The 19,006-nt window shown below is 47.7% G+C and overlaps 1 protein-coding gene across 2 annotated transcripts in view; it reads left to right on the forward strand.

Moving 5' to 3' along the window:
* The first annotated feature begins 2,960 nt into the window (after positions 1-2,960).
* The window catches only part of PPP1R12C (protein phosphatase 1 regulatory subunit 12C), a 70,578-nt gene continuing 54,532 nt past the window's right edge, over positions 2,961-19,006 (forward strand). For both annotated transcript variants that reach the window (XM_029584828.1, XM_029584829.1), the window contains exon 1: positions 2,961-3,342. In XM_029584828.1, coding sequence (XP_029440688.1) covers positions 2,986-3,342 — 357 coding nt within the window. In that variant the 5' untranslated portion in view covers positions 2,961-2,985. The remainder of the gene's footprint in view (positions 3,343-19,006) is intronic.

Consider the following 19,006-nt stretch of genomic DNA (forward strand, 5'->3'; position numbering starts at 1 on the left):
TGTTTGGCGTACAATCAATGCAGCTCTCAGAGCTTCTTTTCTTGTGAAATCCTGCCCTAAGTCACCTTCCTTCCCTCCCTGTTCCGAAGCAAAAGAGGCCGTAGCCTAACACAGGCCAAATTCTTATTTCTTGCCCAGGTTTGCCACCTCATCTCAAGTCAACCACACAGGCGGATCCAAATCCCTGCATAGAAGGGGCAAAACCTGGGACTGGAGCAGCCGGCTTGCTTTCACCTGGTGTGAAGGGGGTGACCCTAATGCTGCCCTCTCCGCAGCTCCATCCGCACACAATCATGATCTGGAGTGGACAGTCCCACGGCTTGGTTACAAAGCCAAACCAAAATCAGTAGAAAGGGTGACATTCTACCTAGCAAGCCTCAGTTCCCTTCCTAGGTAATATACCGGTAACAAATGGAAGGGAAAATCAATATATTTATCAAGAAGTATTCAAAACTTTCATTATGTTAGGTTCCATATTAGCAGCTACCACCCAAGAAAGCGATGTAGGCGTCATAGTGGATAACACACTGAAATCGTCGGTTCAGTGTGCTGCAGCAGTCAAAAAAGCAAACAGAATGTTGGGAATTGTTAGAAAAGGAATGATGAATAAAACGGAAAATGTCATAAAGCCTCTGTATCGCTCCATGGTGAGACTGCACCTTGAATACTGTGTACAATTCTGGTCGCCGCATCTCAAAAAAGATATAGTTGTGATGGAGAAGGTACAGAGAAGGGCTACCAAAATGATAAGGGGAATGGAACAGCTCCCCTATGAGGAAAGGCTGAAGAGGTTAGGACTGTTCATCTTGGAGAAGAGACGGCTGAGGGGGGATATGATAGAGGTGTTTAAAATCATGAGAGGTCTAGAACGGGTAGATGTGAATCAATTATTTACTCTTTCGAATAATAGAAGGACTAGGGGGCACTCCATGAAGTTATCATGTGGCACATTTAAAACTAATCGGAGAAAGTTCTTTTTCACTCAACGCACAATTAAACTCAGGAATTTGTTGCCAGAGGATGTGGTTAGTGCACTTAGTGTTGCTGGGTTTAAAAAAGGATTGGATAATTTCTTGGAGGAGAAGTCCATTACCTGCTATTAATTAAGTTGACTTAGAAAATAGTCACTGCTATTACTAGCAACAGTAGCGTGGAATAGACTTAGTTTTTGGGTACTTGCAGGTTCTTATGGCCTGGATTGGGCACTGTTGGACACAGGATGCTGGGCTTGATGGACCCTTGGTCTGACCCAGTATGGCATGTCCTTATGTAACCAGTTTGGAACTTGGAAGTTCTTGAAAGCTGGAATCATTCAGCAAAACAACATCTTGCGTCATATTTCTATTATCTTCAGTCAAATTTTATACTGAACGTCCCCTGCGCACAGCCAATACTAATCAGACTCTGGCTAGCGAGAAGTACAAACTGGAGTGCATGGAAAGGAAAGGGGAAACCATTCCATAGTTCAGAATTTTGAAGGTATTATGCACTAAAGCCATCATTATGTCTCATATTAAGAATCCTTGTGTCTTTATGTAAACAATCATTAACTAAGTAACTACCAATGTTTCAATCATCCCCATTAAAGACTATTGAATGCAATAGCCAATTGTTTAGTTATAAAGCAATCAGCCAGGTGGTTCTTGAAATATAAGTTGAATCCCCCTACTCCATACGTTTATGGTGAAATTGTTGATTTTGTGTCCCCCCCCCAACCCTAAAATCATTAACTTTGAAAGATACAAGTCAGGTGTCTCCCATCCAAAAAAGGTGACCTCCATTGTATTTATATTTCACTTTTTCAGCATTTCAAAATGGATTACATTCTGGTACTGAAGGTATTTCCCTATCCCCAGAGGGTTTACAATCTAATTTGTACCTGAGGAGGGTAATGTGCCTTAACTGTCACAAGGCGCGGCAGTGGGATTTGAACCCTTGTTTCAGCTGGGCCTTCCCCTCTAGAAATCGAGAGGTGTATGTGAGAACACCTTCATACTCAACCAAGCATTCATTCCATGGGAAATCAAGGCTAGCAAATTAAAACAAAGGCTAATGTATATGTTCGGTGTTTTCTTAATTAAAAAATAATTATTAAATCAAATTCATCGCAAACGGATCCGGGCAGTTTGAAAGGCGCCAAGCCAGCAGGCGCTTGTGATGGGGAGGGCTACCCACCAGTGCTGATCACCTTGTAACAGCTAACATCCAAGGTAAAAAGACAAAAAAAAATTGAAAAAACTGCCTTTGAAACTGAGAAGAGATTTCTGTGGGGAAAGCCATGATTCTGAGACCCGACCCTTCCCCTGACATCATATCAAACGGATCCGGGCAGTTTGAAAGGTGCCAAGCCAGCAGGCGCGGCACCGAAGGGGTGCGACAAAGGGGCACTCCCCTTCGTGCAACCCTTTGTGTTATTTGTTTAAATATGCTCCTTGTTATACCTTTTGCTTAATTGTTAAGAACTTTGATTTTGATGATTTTATTTTTGTAATCTCTTAGCCTCAGGTACAAAAATTTTAGATTGTAAGCCCTTTTAGGGGATAGTGAATTACCTATTGTAAACCGATGTGATATCTCTTTTTGAAATGAACATAGGTATATAAAAATCGTAAATAAATAAATAAATAAAATAAATTCAGATATAGCAATGCAGTAGGATCCGCAATGCAGGGGGTCATGGCTGCATAAGTTCGCCGGATAGTTAACAGCACGGCTATGTTACCGGTCTAACTGGCTAACTTATACAACCGCCTATCAGATCTAAATAACATCCGATAAGGCTATTTACACTTTCGACTGCGCCACTTAGCCGGCTATCATCGGCCCCACAATTCCCAGAATCCCTTGCTAGTGACGTCATGCAGCGCGGGCCGGAAACTCCCCAGCGGCCTCTTTGGAGCTCGCATTACATCACGTGGCAGGGACGCCCTGCACGCGCACTACAACTCCCAGAGACCCTGCCCCTTCCTGTCGTGTTGTGGCGTCATGACATCGACGCTACTGCCGCCGTCGTCGTCCGGGGGACACCTCCAAGGCCCTAACTCCTCCCCACCGGGGCGGAAGGGCGGGCGAGGTAAACACAAGATGGCGGAGGGCGCGGCCGCCGCGCAGGCCAAGGAGCGGCGGCGGGAGCAGCTGCAACGCTGGTCGGCCGCCGCCGAACAAGACGAGGACCCCGCCCGGAGCCCGGCTCGTGTCCGGCGTTCTGTGCGTTTCCCTCGCTCCGCCCAGTTCCTGGCGGCCTGCGCCGGCGGTGACCTGACCGAAGCCCGGACCATGCTAGGGGGGAACGGCGGAGTTGTCGACAGTACCAACACCGATGGCATCAGCGCCCTGCACCAGGTACGCGCAGGCGGGCGTGGCCAGCCACGTGATGTAATGGGCGCGGCGGGCGGTGACATCATCGCCGTGCGACCGGGCAGGCTTGCCATGCTGGCTCTTGCTTAAAGGCGAGAAAATCAAATACGTGCTAGTATATGTAATATTTTATCAAGTTCTCTGATGCGTGCAGCTTAGGGAAATGACATCACATGCATGCAATATCACTGTGATGACCCATCGGGGGCTTGGACTGTTGTTTTCCAAAAGGCTTGTTCTGAGTGATCACTTCTTTGATTTTCAGTGACCTTTTGGTGGAATCTAAGTCTCCTTTTGTTTTGAACTCGAGATATGTGTGCGTTATGGAGTTTATTTTATATATATTTATTTTATTTATTGATCGCCTACAAAGATATATACACAAAGAGGTCCTGATTACTGTTGTACACTATATTGGGGGCTGCTGGGTACAACCTATAGAACTTTACAGCTCTTGAGGAATGCAGCAGTGAGGCTGATAGGAAAATCAATGAGAGACCATATCCCACTAATATTAAGATACCTCAGATGATTACCAGTCCAGTTCAGAGCAATGTACACACATTGCTGGCATGTTACTCCTGCCCCTGGGTCAATGCCCTTTTTAGGATCTTACAGCCCAACTTGTGTACTGCGCTCCTCAAACAGGTTTACTGGAAGTTCCGACTGTGTTAGGCCTGGCTGGCAGAGACAAGGGACCAAGTCTTTTCAATGGCAGCTCCCATTTTATGGAACTCCTTGCCTTGTGAACTTCACATGACCAGCTGTACAAAAATATTTAGGGCATTTCTGAAAACCTATCTTTTTGGATAGGCATTCTCATTATGATTTGGCTGAGATGAACTTGGAGTACTATGTTCAGTTCTGGAGACCGTATCTCAAAAAGGATAGAGAGAGGATGGAGTCGGTCCAGAGAAGGGTGACCAAAATGGTGTGGGCTCAGTATCTGAAGACTTATGAGGAGAGGCTGAAGGATCTAAATATGTATACGCTGGAAGAGAGGAGGTGCAGGGGAGATCATGATACAGACCTTCAGATACCTGAAAGGCTTTAATGATGTACGAACTTCAAATCTTTTCCTTTGGAAAGAGATCAGTAGAACTAGAAGTCATTAAATGAAACTCCAAGGAGATGACTCAGAACCAACACCAGAAAATATTTCTTCATGGAGAAGGTGGAGGATACCTGGAATGCCCTTCTGGAGGAGATGGTGAAAATGAAAATGATCAAAGAATTCAAAGGGGCATTGTATAAACACTGTGGATCCCTAAAGGCGAGAGGATGGAAATGAAGAAAAGAGTGCATGAGGATAACTTTCTGGTGCGGTGGTTACTTCCCTTAACCAGTAAGCCTTGATGCTTTTGATGCAGCTGAAACATTACATTCTGCTTCAGTGGCAGAGGGAAAAGGGGAGTTGGATTCAGACAACAGCCATTGAGGGTGCCGACTTTTAGGGTCTGTAGAACTGATAAACATGGGGGGGGGTGGTAAACTTGCACAGAGCAACAGTTACTACCCTTAACTAAATCACCTTGATGCTTTTGATGCAACTGCAACATTGCTCTCCACTTTTTCGGCAGGCGAGTGGGAGGAAGAGGAATTGGAGTCAGATGACAACCAACATGGGCCCTGATGTACTGATATGCAGTCTTAAGGGAAAAAGCACAGGGCTGTTTCATAGGCCAAGTCCATAAGCAAAGCACATCAAGCAGCACTGTCTGAGTTTTCAAGAAGGCTGCTCATCCAGTAAAAAAAGTTGCTAGCTGTAAATTTCTATGAGTTGTCATAAGGCTAGGGGATAACTGCATGGTGTGGCAGTTGCTCCCCTTAAGAGAAACATGGGGGTAACTTGCACGGCGCAGCGGTTACTGCCATAAGAAGCTTGCAGGTCCTTTTCAGCCGTCATTACTATGTTACTATGACACTTGAGAACTCCCAGGCATTGGGCAGTGGTGGTATGTTAGTCTGCTGCTGCCTTTTTGAGAAATTATGTTTGTGAGATACCTTTAATTCTGTATGTTTTATTGCTCACCACACAGGGCCTTGGTATGGATGGTTTATAAATACATTGAAAAGCCTTTCCTGGCTTAATCATTTTATCTATCTGTTAGCAAAGTAATACATGGAATGGTCAAAGGAACATAGTAACATAGTGCATGACAGCAGATAAAGATCACAATGGTTTATCCAGTCTGCCGAGCAAGATGCTTAAGGCAAGGGCAGTAACTGTTGCTCCATGTGTGCTTTCTATTTATATCTATAGATACAAGATCCTCTAGCGTCTGGATTAGAAACGGTGGCGGCAAAGAGTGCTCAGTCAGTCAGGTTGCTCTGGTGACTGACATGCACCCTGTCCTGATTCTGATATGGTGTTGGTGCTCTCTTTCCTCCCCCCCCCATCTCACCCTAATTTCCCTGCTGTAACTTTTATGCATTGTTCCTGCCCTCTGCTATTAGAAATCTGCACTCGAGGTCTGCCAGCAGTATCACTATTGATGCATAAATGGTCCTGCTAGAGCTGGAAATATCCTGGGTGCCAGGTTGTCAGAGCATTGACAATTTGGGGCTTGGTGCCCAATGCCTGGGCTAGGGGAGTCACTATGACTGGTGCAGAAAGGGAGTGGGAAGTTGCAAGAAAGGTGGCTGAGTGGGGGGAAAAGGCTACTGCCAGTGGCTCGATATTGCTGGGCTGTGGAGAGAGTGCCTGGAGCAAGGGGAAGAAGCTGGAAGGAGGGAAGAAAAATCCCTGTAGGGAAGGAAAGAGATGAGAGAGAATATAAAGTCCTACGTTTTCTAAATATTTTTCCATCTCTGGCTCCTGCCGGTGACATTTCTTACGGTGTGTACTGCGTCTTAAGAGAAGCCATAAGATTTTCCATTCTGGGTCAGACAAAGGTTCATCAAACCCAGAATCCTGTTTCCAACAGTGGCCAAATCAGATCACAAGTACCTGGCAGCATCCCAAAGGGTAGAGAGAGATCCTAAGCTGCTTATCCCAGGGATAAGGAGTGGATTTCTGCAACTCTACCCCATTAATGGCCACATAAACACGTGGTATAGAGGGGGGTGTTGATAGAGCTTATTGTTGGCTTAATGAAGGCAAAAACTCTTAATAAAACCTTTTTCAAATATAACCGAAGCAAAGGAGCCAGTTGGACTGTTAGATGATCGAGGGGGTTAAAGGGGCACTTAGAGAAGATAAGGCCATCACAGAAAGACTAAATTAATTCTTTGCTGAAGAGGATGTGGGAGAGATACCTGTTGCGGAGACAGTTTTTCAAGGGTGACTATTCAGATAACCTGAACCAAATCACGGTGAACCTGGTAGATGTGGTAGGCCAGATTGAGAAACTGAAGAGTAGCAAATCACCTGGACCAGATGGTATACGCCCCAGGGTTCTGAAAGAACTAAAAAATGAAATTTCAGACCCATTACAAGTAATTGGTAACCTATCATTAAAATCATCCATTGTACCTGAAGACTGGAAGATGGCCAATGTAACCCTGATATTTAAAAAGACTCCAGTGACGGATCGCTGCTGAGGTAGTAACCGTATCCGCCTGAGCTGTTTTAATTTTGAAATAGCGCCTTGCCAGATATCTTCTGGCCTTGTTTCTCCCTTCAGAATAAGCCTGCTTGCTGAGCTCAAGTTTATGAGCTACCTTGACATCGTCCAGAGACTGTAGCTCCAGATGGGCTGCTGAGAGCTTGCGTTAGGTCGATTTGGATTGGGTCTGCATGTGTTCCCGGGTTGGCTGGGAAATCGCTACCAAGAGGCTAGACCTTTTTCGCTGAAATTCCTTTTTTGCAGTGGGCTGCCCGAGCGATTAAAAGACCTCGTGCCGCTGCCTCAGAGCAGTCCCAGAGCACCATCTTAGTCACAGAAGTGTGAACAGTGAGTTGGAAATACTCCTGTATTTGCTTCCCTAATAAATCGGAAAAGGAGACTTTTTTTTTTTTAGCAGGCTGCCGTTGAGGCGCCAAAAACGTTGGCCACGATCCAGATCCTGGCACGAAACATCCAACCATATCGGGGCATGGTCCGACCAGGTACTAGGCCCAATATCCGCCCCGCTTGCTGTATTTCGTAGGATTTTGTCAAGAAGAAAAAAATCAGTACGGGAGCAGGTCCCATGAGGAGGGGAATAAAACGTGTATAACCGAGCCGTGGGGAACCCTGGTCTCCGGATATCCCCCAAACCCCAATGAGATATCTTCCACCCTGTAGGGCAATAGAAGTGGAAACTGGATGTGAATTGTGTAAGGTTGGGCACTTAAGGTTAAAGTCCCCCTGTTCCCCCCCCCCCCAAAATTATTGAGCCCACTGCATAAGTAAGTAAAACGTCATCTAAAGCACGTAAGAAGGAGCCCTGACTGCAGTTGGGAGAGTATAAAGATACCAGAGTGAAAATCTCATTGCCCATCCTAATTTTCAATAAAAGAAATCGACCACTCGGATCAAAACACTTAAAAAGCTCCTCAAAAGCAAAAGCATGGGAAATCGGGATAGCTACTCCAGTGTCTTTCGCTCCTGCCAGGCTGGCTGCTAAAAATTGGTGAGGGTAATCTTTCTGATAAAGGCGACGCTCAACCCTCTTCCGCAAATGGGTTTCCTGCAGAAAGGCAATGGAAGCCTTCTGAGCTAAGAGATCAGTGAGATAACAGCTGACGTTTCCTATACGAATTTAACCCCTTAACATTAAGGGATAATATCCTAGCCACTGTTTAAAGCGATCTCAGTAACCCTTTCCCTAGCTGGTGAAAAGGATGTAACAAACTAATATGTAAAAGTAGTGCAAGCGACCTTGCCGAGAAAGCGATGTACGGAGCAAGGGAAAAAAACCCCGCAAAGCTAGTCCCTAAAAAAAACCGCCCACACCCCGTTTATTCCCTCTGCCTTTCCCACCCAGCAGATCCACCATTTCCTGGGGGGGACATGAGCGACAGCTCAAGCTGGATACGCTACCATCACCTCAACAACCGCTCTCTATAATATAATAAACCGCAAAGCATAACCATTGACGTATACCCATTGAACGGGCTGTACCAGTGCAGAGCTCAAAAGTAAGCAAAACCGCGCGCCAGCCGTCCTGCTCGGAGCCACCCATCGCTCAGCAGAGGGAACTCTAATTAGCAGGAGCTAATGTGGCTAGGAGAAACCAGAGTCCCTGATCGGAGAGGGCCGAGTAAGAAGGCCTGGATTGCCTCCTTTTGCAGCACGTGGCCATCGCGGTAGAGTGTCCGGCCGGGCCGCGTTCGGCGCCGTTGTAGCTGCCGGGAAAGCAAAAGATATAATCGCTGACTTAAAGGCACCCACTGCTTCTGCTGTAGTGTTCACTCGGTAGGGTCGCTCCTCTAGCGGGCAACTGAAGCCGGAAAGGGAAGGGCCAGCGAGAGCGAACATTCTCATCTCGTAGCGTACGCGTCGCCTCGCCCGGCCCGCAGCGCTTGGGACGGGTTGAAGGGCGCGATCCTGGAATACGGAGATGGCACGGGCCCTCCCATTGCCAGGCTCCCGGGCTCCTTCATAAATAACCGACTTTTGCGCACAGCTGCGCTTACATAGGACTATGGTCTCGGGCCTTGTTATCGGTTTTAGGGCCCAAAGCCCTATGAGCATGCTCAGTTTGAATCGATGTAGGAGCGGCTATGCAGGGCGCGTCCTGCCGCCCCGTCAGTGTGGAGACAAAGCGAACAGCTCCTTGCTGCGGTTTTCGTGGCGTTCTGGTACTCCGCCGACTCAGGCGCCTCAGGTTACCCCGGTGGGCCCGCTTCTCAAGGTCTTCTACTTTGCCAGAGCTGGAGCCTCCACCTGCAATGTTGTCTGCCGCGCCGAAAGATGGCTGAGAGCGTCGGTGTGACCTTCAACCCTAACGTCCAAGTTTGACGCGGGTAACCAAGGTTGTTAATGCTTCTTTTACCTCCGAAGCGGAAGCCAAAAGATCCTTTTTATGCTGTTTCATATCTGCTCTTAATTCTAGACACCAGCCCCGCATCTCCTCTCGAGATGGTAGATCAGAAAGGCCGGAGGTGGTAAGTTAACTGGACGCCAACACGTCCGGAATCGGGCCCTCGCTGTCTCCGGAGAGCGGTCCTCCCTCAGCCTCGGGAGATTCCAGCGTCTGCCTGCGGTGAGAAAGCTGTTCTAAGTCTGCTGTTTTTCGTTTCAACGCCATCCAGACCAAATAGGCAGCTCAGGGAGCACATAAGAAATTTGCAATGGTGCAATAAAGTGGTCGTTGGAAGGGAGCTTTGCCACTTAGTGTCCATCTTTCACAGCCTCGGAAGAGCGCCCCCCTCCGGACCGGTGCTTTTCAATATATTTATAAATGATCTGGAAAGGAATACGACGAGTGAGGTTATCAAATTTGCAGATGATACAAAATTATTCAGAGTAGTTAAATCACAAGCAGATTGTGATAAATTGCAGGAAGACCTTGTGAGACTGGAAGATTGGGCATCCAAATGGCAGATGAAATTTAATGTGGATAAGTGCAAGGTGTTGCACATAGGGAAAAATAACTCTTGCTGTAGTTACACAATGTTGGGTTCCATATTAGGTGCTACTACCCAGGAAAGAGATCTAGGCGTCATAGTGGATAACACATTGAAATTGTCGGCTCAGTGTGCTGCGGCAGTCAAAAAAGCAAACAGAATGTTGGGAATTATTAGGAAGGGAATGGTGAATAAAACGGAAAATGTCATAATGCCTCTGTATCGCTCCATGGTGAGACTGCACCTTGAATACTGTGTACAATTCTGGTCGCCGCATCTCAAAAAAGATATAATTGCGATGGAGAAGGTACAGAGAAGGGCGACCAAAATGATAAAGGGGATGGGAACGGCTCCCCTATGAGGAAAGGCTGAAGAGTTTAGGGCTGTTCAGCTTGGAGAAGAGACGGCTGAGGGGGGGGGGGGGGGAGATATGATAGAGGTCTTTAAAATCATAAGAGGTCTAGAATGGGTAAATGTGAATTGGTTATTTACTTTTTCAGATAATACAAGGACTAGGGGGCACTCCATGCTCCAATTAAGCTCTGGAATTCATCACCAGAGGATGTGGTTAAGGCTGTTAGTGTAGCTTGGTTTAAAAAAGATTTGGATAAGTTCCTGGAGGAGAAGTCCATAAACTGCTATTAATCTATAGGGAATAGCCACTAGGGATGTGAATCGGATCCGATATCGGATCCGATTCTGGTTCCGATTCACATCTCTATAGATGTGAATCGGATCCAATATCGGATGTGAATCGGATCCGATATCGGATCCGATTCACATCTCTAATAGCCACTGCTTGTTGCCGGCATCAGTAGCATGGGATCTATTTAATATTTGGGTACTTGCCAGGTACTTGTGACTTGGTTGGCCAGTGTTGGAGACAGGATGCTGAGCTTGATGGACCCTTGGTCTGACCCAGTATGACATATCTTAAAACGTCCATAGTCAGTAAATGAGAGGAAATCTTTAGAAAGCATGTGGGCCCACTCTGGATTCTGTCATTGCCCCCTCTCGGTGTCATTTGTCATTCTGTTGGAGGCTGGGAGAGGTCGTGATTTTATTTTTCCAAAAGATTCCCAAAATGTTGACAGCACCCACTCTGTCAGCACTGATTCATAGGCTCTCACCTGCTCCAGGCTGTTTTAAGAAAAGCCGAGGACCCTTTGCAATGTAAGGGTCTTCTCTACATTTCAGAGGAGGAGGGAGGAAGAGGATGTCTGGAGTGGTGAGACTTTTGAGTGCGGGGCCTCCCGAGTCTAGGGAGAGAAGGGCAGAAGTGGGGGAAACCATCTCGTGGTAGCCCTCTGACTTCACCGACTGACAAAGGAACAAGGAGCAAAGCCTTCCCTTCGGTCACAAATACGAATTAGGGGAAGGAGACGATAACTCTGCTCGCACAAGTCTTTTCCGCACGCTGTAAAATCCCAGTTATTCATTAGCAGCTCAGATAGGCCCGCGTCCCTGAGAGATGCTCGGGTTCGGCCGCTGTCGTGCTGCGTCTCTGGCAGCGGAGAGAGGGCAAGGGATTGATCTCTGCGTGGCCTTGAGCAAGTCATTCAATCCGCCGAGCCCTATGCTGTGAGGCCGTGCCGTTCTGTACGCTGTTGCTAGTTTATTAATATTGTGTAAAAGCGCTGGGGCTTGAGGCTTGTCGATCCCCTCTTAGCTCCTGTGGATGCCCGTGCAGAAGCTGCTGCGGCAGCCTCGCCAGCTCTTACGCCAGCAGCCTCTGGTCTTCTGGCCGTCGGGAACTCAACGGCTTGTTCTCTTTTTGAATCCTGGGCTCTCCCCCCCCCCCCCCAAACGCCGGGGGAGGGGGGAGGGGTTGGACCTGCTTCCCCAGCGACCAGGAAACGGGTTGTGGTGTTCCAAAGCCCCTGACGTCTTGCAGCTCCGAAAGCGCGGCCCCTGTCGTAATGCAGGGGCCTCCGCGAACCTCCTTGCTCCGTTGACGTTTCATGAAAATGTTGTTTTTTTTTTTCTCTCTCCTTTTGTGCACATGAGAAAGGGGAGCTGTTCGAGGCATGCGGGGGTCCCGCAGGCCATACCGTTGGCTGTCTTCACTCAGGAGGGCAAGGTTCCCCGCTGCATTCCATACTAAGCAGGCGATTCAACAATGGGAAAAGTGTCGCCAGCATTTTTGTAACTTGTGCCTGGCCTGGACAGGTGAGGCTGGCTGCCAGCTACCTGAGATGCCAACTGCTTTTGAGGGCTTTATCGCAGGAGTCCTGGGGGGGATTAGTTCCATATGGCGTTGCCTTGAGCTTTAGCTTGTGCTCTTGGAATGCAGCGGAGCTGCGCAGGTCAGCAAAAAAGCCGTTCTCTCGCGGCAGATGAAACCTCCTTAAGCCTTGGTCTTCCCCCTGCTGCCGTGCCAGACTTTGCGCCGTTTGCTGGCGGCTGCCCAGGCTGGGGATTCTCATTAGGAGCAAACCAAAGGCCAAGCAGGCTTCAGCCCTACCCCCACCACACGCACACACATTAGTCCGCATCTGTTTCCATGACTTCGTTCTTTTAGTTGGCCAGGCCCCAGCCGTTCCCTCCCCGGATCAGGAGCGCCAGGGTTTGGGAGTTGAAAGAGTCCTTCCTTTGTCTCAGTTTAGACCCACATTCCTCCTCCCCCCCCCGTTTCCTTCTCGCGTTCTCTCGAGGGCTCCGGTGCATGAGGCCAAGGAGTGTTTTAATGACTGCTAGCAGATGTAAGGCAGGAGTTGGACCGTGAGCCCATTGGTGCTGGCAATGAGAATCTCTGACCGTGTTAAGACATTTGGGGGTGGGGGGGGGGGGGCCTGACGGGGGCTGTGGTTTCACAAATCCTGATATTTAATCGCTCAAATAATGCAGAGCTGGGAGAAGAATCCGTTCCCATTGTGCGCTCAGGACGCTGGAGTTGCTGCACTGGTACCAAGCCTTCAACTCCCCCAGAGCTTCTGGCCGTCTATTCCGCAGATGCCATCTGATGGCAATTTTCAGGGGCATAATGCTGTGGACGAACAGGGTCGGTGGACATCACTGCCTGCTTCTGCAGCCCGGGACTTGCAAGCCCATGGTGGACTTCACTGGCTGAGGCTAGAGGGAGTCAGTGGCAGGGTGATCTCTCCCACTGCCAGGCTAGAAGCTTTGCTGATAGAAGGTGGTTACATCAGAACATGCCATACTGCGTCAGACCAAGGGTCCATCAAGCCCAGCATCCTGTTTCCAACAGTGGCCAATCCAGGCCATAAGAACCTGGCAAGTACCCAAAAACTAAGTCTATCCCATGTTACCGTTGCTAGTAATAACAGTGGCCATTCCCTAAAACAGCTTAATAGAAGTTTATGGACATCTCCAACCCTTTTTAATCCCAGCTGCACTTACTGCCCTAACCAAATCCTCCGGCAACGAATTTCATAGCTTAATTGTGCTTTGCAAGAAAAAGAACTTTCTCTGATTTGTTTTAAATGTGCTGCTTTCCTAGCATGTAGCCAAGTGGACTCAGGAGCAATGGGTTATGCTCCCCTGCCGGCAGATGGAGACGGAGTCAGATTTCAAAGCTGATATCACCCTGCAGTGACCTCAGCTCTTCAGTATTTCTCCGTCTCCAGCAGATGTAGACATTATTTCCCTATGGGGATCGCTGTACCTTTTGGAAGAAGAAATTCTATGTTCTAAACTGGAGAAAAAATTGAGCCCCGCTCTCCTGCGGTGATACCTAAAGGTCCCTCCCCCAGTTGAGAATTCCTGAGGCGATTTCCGAGATTCCTCAGAGGTGGGCCTTGGTCCGGTAGCCGGTTCCCGGCATGGACTTTGCTGAAGCAGCTGAAAGGCAGTGGGCGCAGGAAGCCGAGTGCAGTGGTGCCGGCCAAAGCCCTCTCCCCAAGCAGCCAGAGACCGTCTCTGTACTCAGCCGGTAAGCGCTGAGCACAAGTTAAAAAAAAAAAAAAAAGAGAGAAGATGATTTACCTCCCGACTCAGAGACGTTTGGAGGGGTTTCGGTAAAACTTTGTCCGGTCTCCTTGCTCGGCACACTGTACTGATGTCGTTCCCGATCTCGTTGGGGTAAAGGGAAGTGGGCTTCCGAGTGGGTTGCGCAGCCCCCCCCCCCGGTGGGCTGGGCTGGGCCCTGTTTTAGGCTTGGTCGGCACACCACATGGTAGGCCGTGGTGGCACCATCTTGCACGCATCTTTGTGCATGCCGTATCGCCCCCTCCCATAGAACATCTCTACACCCAGTGTGTCGGCTCTGTGCACGTGTCGCGCGCACATACACACATAACAATTAAGCACAGAACACAGGAGAAACCGGGCACACGGTCTGTGTATGCGCCTTGCCGCACCCCCGCCTAGGTGCTCAAAATCGGTGCGCATACATTTTTTAAGGGTGAGCCGATGGGACGCAAAGTTACCGCTGCCAATGGCACTGCCATCCAAGAAAGCTTAAGCGCCTTGCTCTCTGCAACGCTTGTCATATTAGAGCCTCTCAGTCTGCCCTGGACTCCAACTTATGTTGGCACTGTGAGGAAGCCCAAGGGGAATTGACCTCCTTGGACTTTGCTAAGCCAGGCTCCACCCATTCAGAGGATGGGTTGGTCACTGCCTTAACTGGAAGTACACCAGACCTTAGTAACCCCTTGACTGGTTCATCCGTAGGAGAGGGAAATTCAGCTGGTCCCACCCCAGTACCTCCTGGATTATGCATGGACCTGGCGGCCTTTTCCTGGATGGAGTTTTTCCAGGGACAACAAGCCTTCGTGCAGGCGCAGTCTACTGCCTCTCTTGCCCCAGTTTGGACAGAACCTCAGCTGGTGACCCCGAGGCATGCCTCACCTTACCAAGTGTATCCCTGGCAGGGACCTGGAAGGCACGGATGAAGAGGAGGAAATTCCCCTTGTGTTGGAACCGTATCAGACCATGTTACAGTTTTTCCATAGAGACAAATTGCCGGCCCTGGTTTCCCAGACCCTGAAGATGCTGGGAGTTCCTGGGGTGGACTCTATGACGGAACCAAAGAAGAATCCCATTCTGATTTCCCTGCGGAAGGCCTCCTGCCACTTTCTAGTGATGGATGCCATCCAGGTGTTGATTGATCTGGAATGGGATGCCCCAGAAGCAAGTTTTAAAGGGGGGGCCAAGCATTGGAAGTTCTATACCCTCTGGACCCAACGGTAAGGGAACGTTTGCGTTTCCCTAAGTGGACGCACTGGTCTGTGCCGTCTCTAAAGAAACAACTATCCCAGTGGAAGTTGACAATGTTTCGGCATTGAGCCAAGTGAGGCCGCACTTTATTTCGATTGGTCCCCTGTTGGAGCCGAGTGAGGCCGCACTTGTATTTCGATTGGTCCCCTGATGAAGGCATCTGTCTATGCCGAAACATTGTCAGTGTTGGGTTTGTGTTAGAGCACTCGTCTGTGGAATGAGCGGTTTTGACTCGCAAGATAAGGAAAAAAAGTTATTGTTAAAGAAATAAAGTTTTGAGTAATAATAAGGACCATATAGGTTCACTGATAGGGAGGAGTGCTTGTTTGATGATACTGGTTGTAGGCCACTGCCTGTGGCTTAAACATTTAAAGCACGTCAAAATATGATAACATTTCCTATAAAATAATTGAGATTTTTAAGTTGTGGTAATCACCTCTTTGAGATTTTTTTTTTAAATTTAAACCTTTATTGAGAACTGTATAAATTAACAGCCATAGCAGAAACGCAGGTTCAGGTCGAAGGGAAGTCACCAATGGAAGGCAACGTTTTTCAAGTTTGGAAACAGTATTGCACCGTATGGCTCGAATTTTGGCCAAGCGCTAATTCTTATGCGACGTCTAAGGTGGGTGCAAATTTACACGTCCAAGCAGCTGCACGCTCACACCTAGCTGCTAAAAATACCTGCTGACATCATTTCTGCGATAACCCATCCAGTTTTGGAATTGGAATATTCAGTAGAGCATATGTAGGGGTTGTAAATTTCTTCTTCTTTTATCCCTACAACGTCAAGCATCCGTAAGGAAATAACGCTTCCAGAAAGTCCCCATTACGTCACACGTCCGCCAGGTATGGTAAAGAGAGCCCAGTTCTCCACGTTGCCGCCGACATTTATCCTTCCCATATGACTAGATCTTAGAGTCCCTCTCTGGCGTCAGATACCATCGATGTGGCAGAGAGAAAACGTTTGCTCATATAAAGCAAAGATAGATCCCAGTTCATCCTCGGTCAGGACCTGACCCAAGCCACGATGTGTTTGGGGGAGCGCTGCAACTTTGAATTTAGCAATCCATATAGCGGGGAAGTGATTCCCTTCAACGTGTCTGCCCTGCTACAATAGGTTTCAAATAGTCGTCCTCCCCCCCTCGCAGCCCCAGTCCCAACCTTTGCTTTAGTAAAACAATGTCACAGTGGAGCATATGAAAGAAAGTCCTTTGTATTTAACCCATACTTTCGAGCTAGGTCGGGAAAATTCAGGAATTTGCACCTCTCCATCAAATGTTCCTCAGAAAACAATGCTTTTGCCTTCCATTCAGAAAAGGCCCTCAAGGGAAGAGTAAATAGGGAAATCCCTGTGGTGAAATAGATGTGTGAGAGAGAAATAATTTGGTTGACCTAATTGACCACGCCATTGAAACCAATGTGGGCAGCAGGGCTACTGATTGCCTCCATGAATACCGAGGCTGCCATGGCAAAGCTTGAATAGGCATTAATCCTAGAAAGGATTGTTCTGTTTGGACCCATTGCTTCACTGCAACTGATCTATTCCCATCTATAAGTTCTCGCAAGTGTGAAGCTACGTAGTACCGAGTTAAGTTGGGAACCCTTAAACCACCCCTAGTTGTAGGCTGAAACATTACCATCTGGGAAACCCTAGGAGGCCTATGTCGCCAAATGAAATTAAAAAAATCATTTTTTTCTGCCAAGATTTCAATACAGCCATTGTGATAGCGATAGGGGGTGTCAAAAATCTGAATAACAGCAATTCTCTCAAACCGTGAGAATCCCTCTCTCTCCCATTTTTCCAAATCTTTTATAATAGTCCTAGCAAATCCTCAACTCGATTGGAAAGGTCAACTCCCAGATACTCAATCTATTGTTTAGCCCATATAAAAGGAAACGTCCTGCATATTAACGTAAACAAGTGAGCAGGGGTAGAGATGTTTACGATCTCGGGCTTTTCTAGATTAAGTTTAAAACCAGAAACTACCCTAAATTGTTTTGTTTCCCGCGTTACCCCTATGAGAGAAATACCTGGGTTAGACAATGTAAATAAAATATCATCTGCAAATAAGGATAGCCCCGAGGGCACAGAATCCACTTCACAACCCATAATATCAGTTGCCCCTCTTACTTTGATTGCAAAAGGTTCTAAAAAAAAATGCAAAAAGCAACGGGGATAGAGGGCATCCCTGTCTGGTGCCTCTGCCAACTGGAAAACGCTCACTATACCCACCATTGACCTTAACACAGGCTTGTGGAGCTTCATCACGTTTTTGAATTCGTCGAATTGCATCCTCTTCGTTGCTTTAAATAAAAAAAAAAAAAAAAAAGACCAATGTACCATGTCAAACGCCTTCTCAGCATCATCAGTCAGCAAAAGAGAGGGAATCTCTTTCCTTTTTGACCCATCAAACAAGATTGACAATTTTATGGACATTGTCAGCCGCCATTCTATTGGGAATAAATCTCACTTGGTCTGAATGGATCCAAGGATGAGGTAAATGTAACCGTTCAGCTAGGACCCTAGCCAGTAATTTTAGGTCCAAATTGATAAGCGAGATGGGCCTGTACAACCCACAGAGGGTCGCATCCCTGCCCGGTTTAGCTATCACTGTTAGACCTGATAAATTACTACCCAACGGAAATGAACCCCATCCCTAAGGGAATTAAACATCATCGATACGGGAATGACTAATCTGTGAGCAAAGCTCTTATAATAATTGGCCAAAAAAAACATCTAAGCCTGGTGATTTGCCTACCCTCAGTGATTTAATAACTTGGAGGATTTCTACTGTGGTAATATCCCTATGTAAAAATGCTTGTTGTTCCTTAGTAAGGGTAGGCAAGGAAAATGAGGCCAAATATTGGAGAAATTACTTACCTCATAATTTTGTTTTCCTTAGTGTAGACAGATGGACGGACTCAGGACCAATGGGAAATGCTCCCCTGCCACCAGATAGAGATGGAGTCAGATTTCAAAGCTGCCGTCACCCTCGATACACCCCTGCAGTGACCTCAGCCCTTCAGTATTCTCTTCAAAAGCCACTGTGGACATCTTATTGAAAAAAACTTGTTTTAAAATATGATTAAAAATGGATAACCGTAACTATACTCAAGCAATCATAAACACTGAACCCCAATACTAATATAGATGCCCTGATCTAGGGATTGGATGACGGTTTACCCGTAATTTCCCTCTCTTATGGATGATCCAGTCCCGGGGGTACTCAGATCCGGCGTACTTCCAGTTAAGGCTGTGGCTAACCCATCCTCTGAATGGGAGGAGCCGGGTTTAGCAAAGTCCGGGAGGCCAGCTCTCCGTGGGCTTCCTCACAGTGCTGACATAAGTTGAAATCCAGGTCAGACTGAAGCTCTAATATGACAAGAGGTGCAGAGAGAAAGGCGCTTATGTTTCTTGGCTGCTGGAGCCATTGGCGGCGGTAACTGTGTTCTGTCGGCTTGCACTTAAAATTTTATGTGCGCAGATTTCGGGCGCCTAGGCGGGACACGGCGAGAGGCACGCGCACAGCCCATGCATCCGGCTTTACCTGTATTCTGCGCTTAGTAGATTGTGCGCATATGTACATGTGCGACGTTATGTGCACAGTGCAGAGCCAATGCACTGTGCGTTCTGACGTTCTATGGAGGGCAGTATGGCACAAGTAAAGACATGCACAAGATGGTGCCACCGCGGCCTACACACGGTGTGCCAGCCAAGCCTAAAGTGGGGCCTAGCCCACCGGGGGGCCTCTCAATCCACTTGGAAGCCCACTTCCCCTTACCTCAATGGGATCGGGGAGCGACATTGGTATGGCACGCCAAGGTAGGAGACTGGAGGAAGTTTTACCGAAACCCCTCCAATGTCTCTGAATAGGGAGGTAAATCATCTTCTCTCTCTTTTTTTTTTTTTAACTTGTGCTCAGCGCTTACCGGCTGAGTACAGAGACGTTCTGCGGTTGCAGGGTGAGAGGA

The sequence above is a fragment of the Rhinatrema bivittatum genome, chromosome 19, assembly GCF_901001135.1.
Source record: "Rhinatrema bivittatum chromosome 19, aRhiBiv1.1, whole genome shotgun sequence".
Classification (NCBI taxonomy): Eukaryota; Metazoa; Chordata; class Amphibia; order Gymnophiona; family Rhinatrematidae; genus Rhinatrema; species Rhinatrema bivittatum.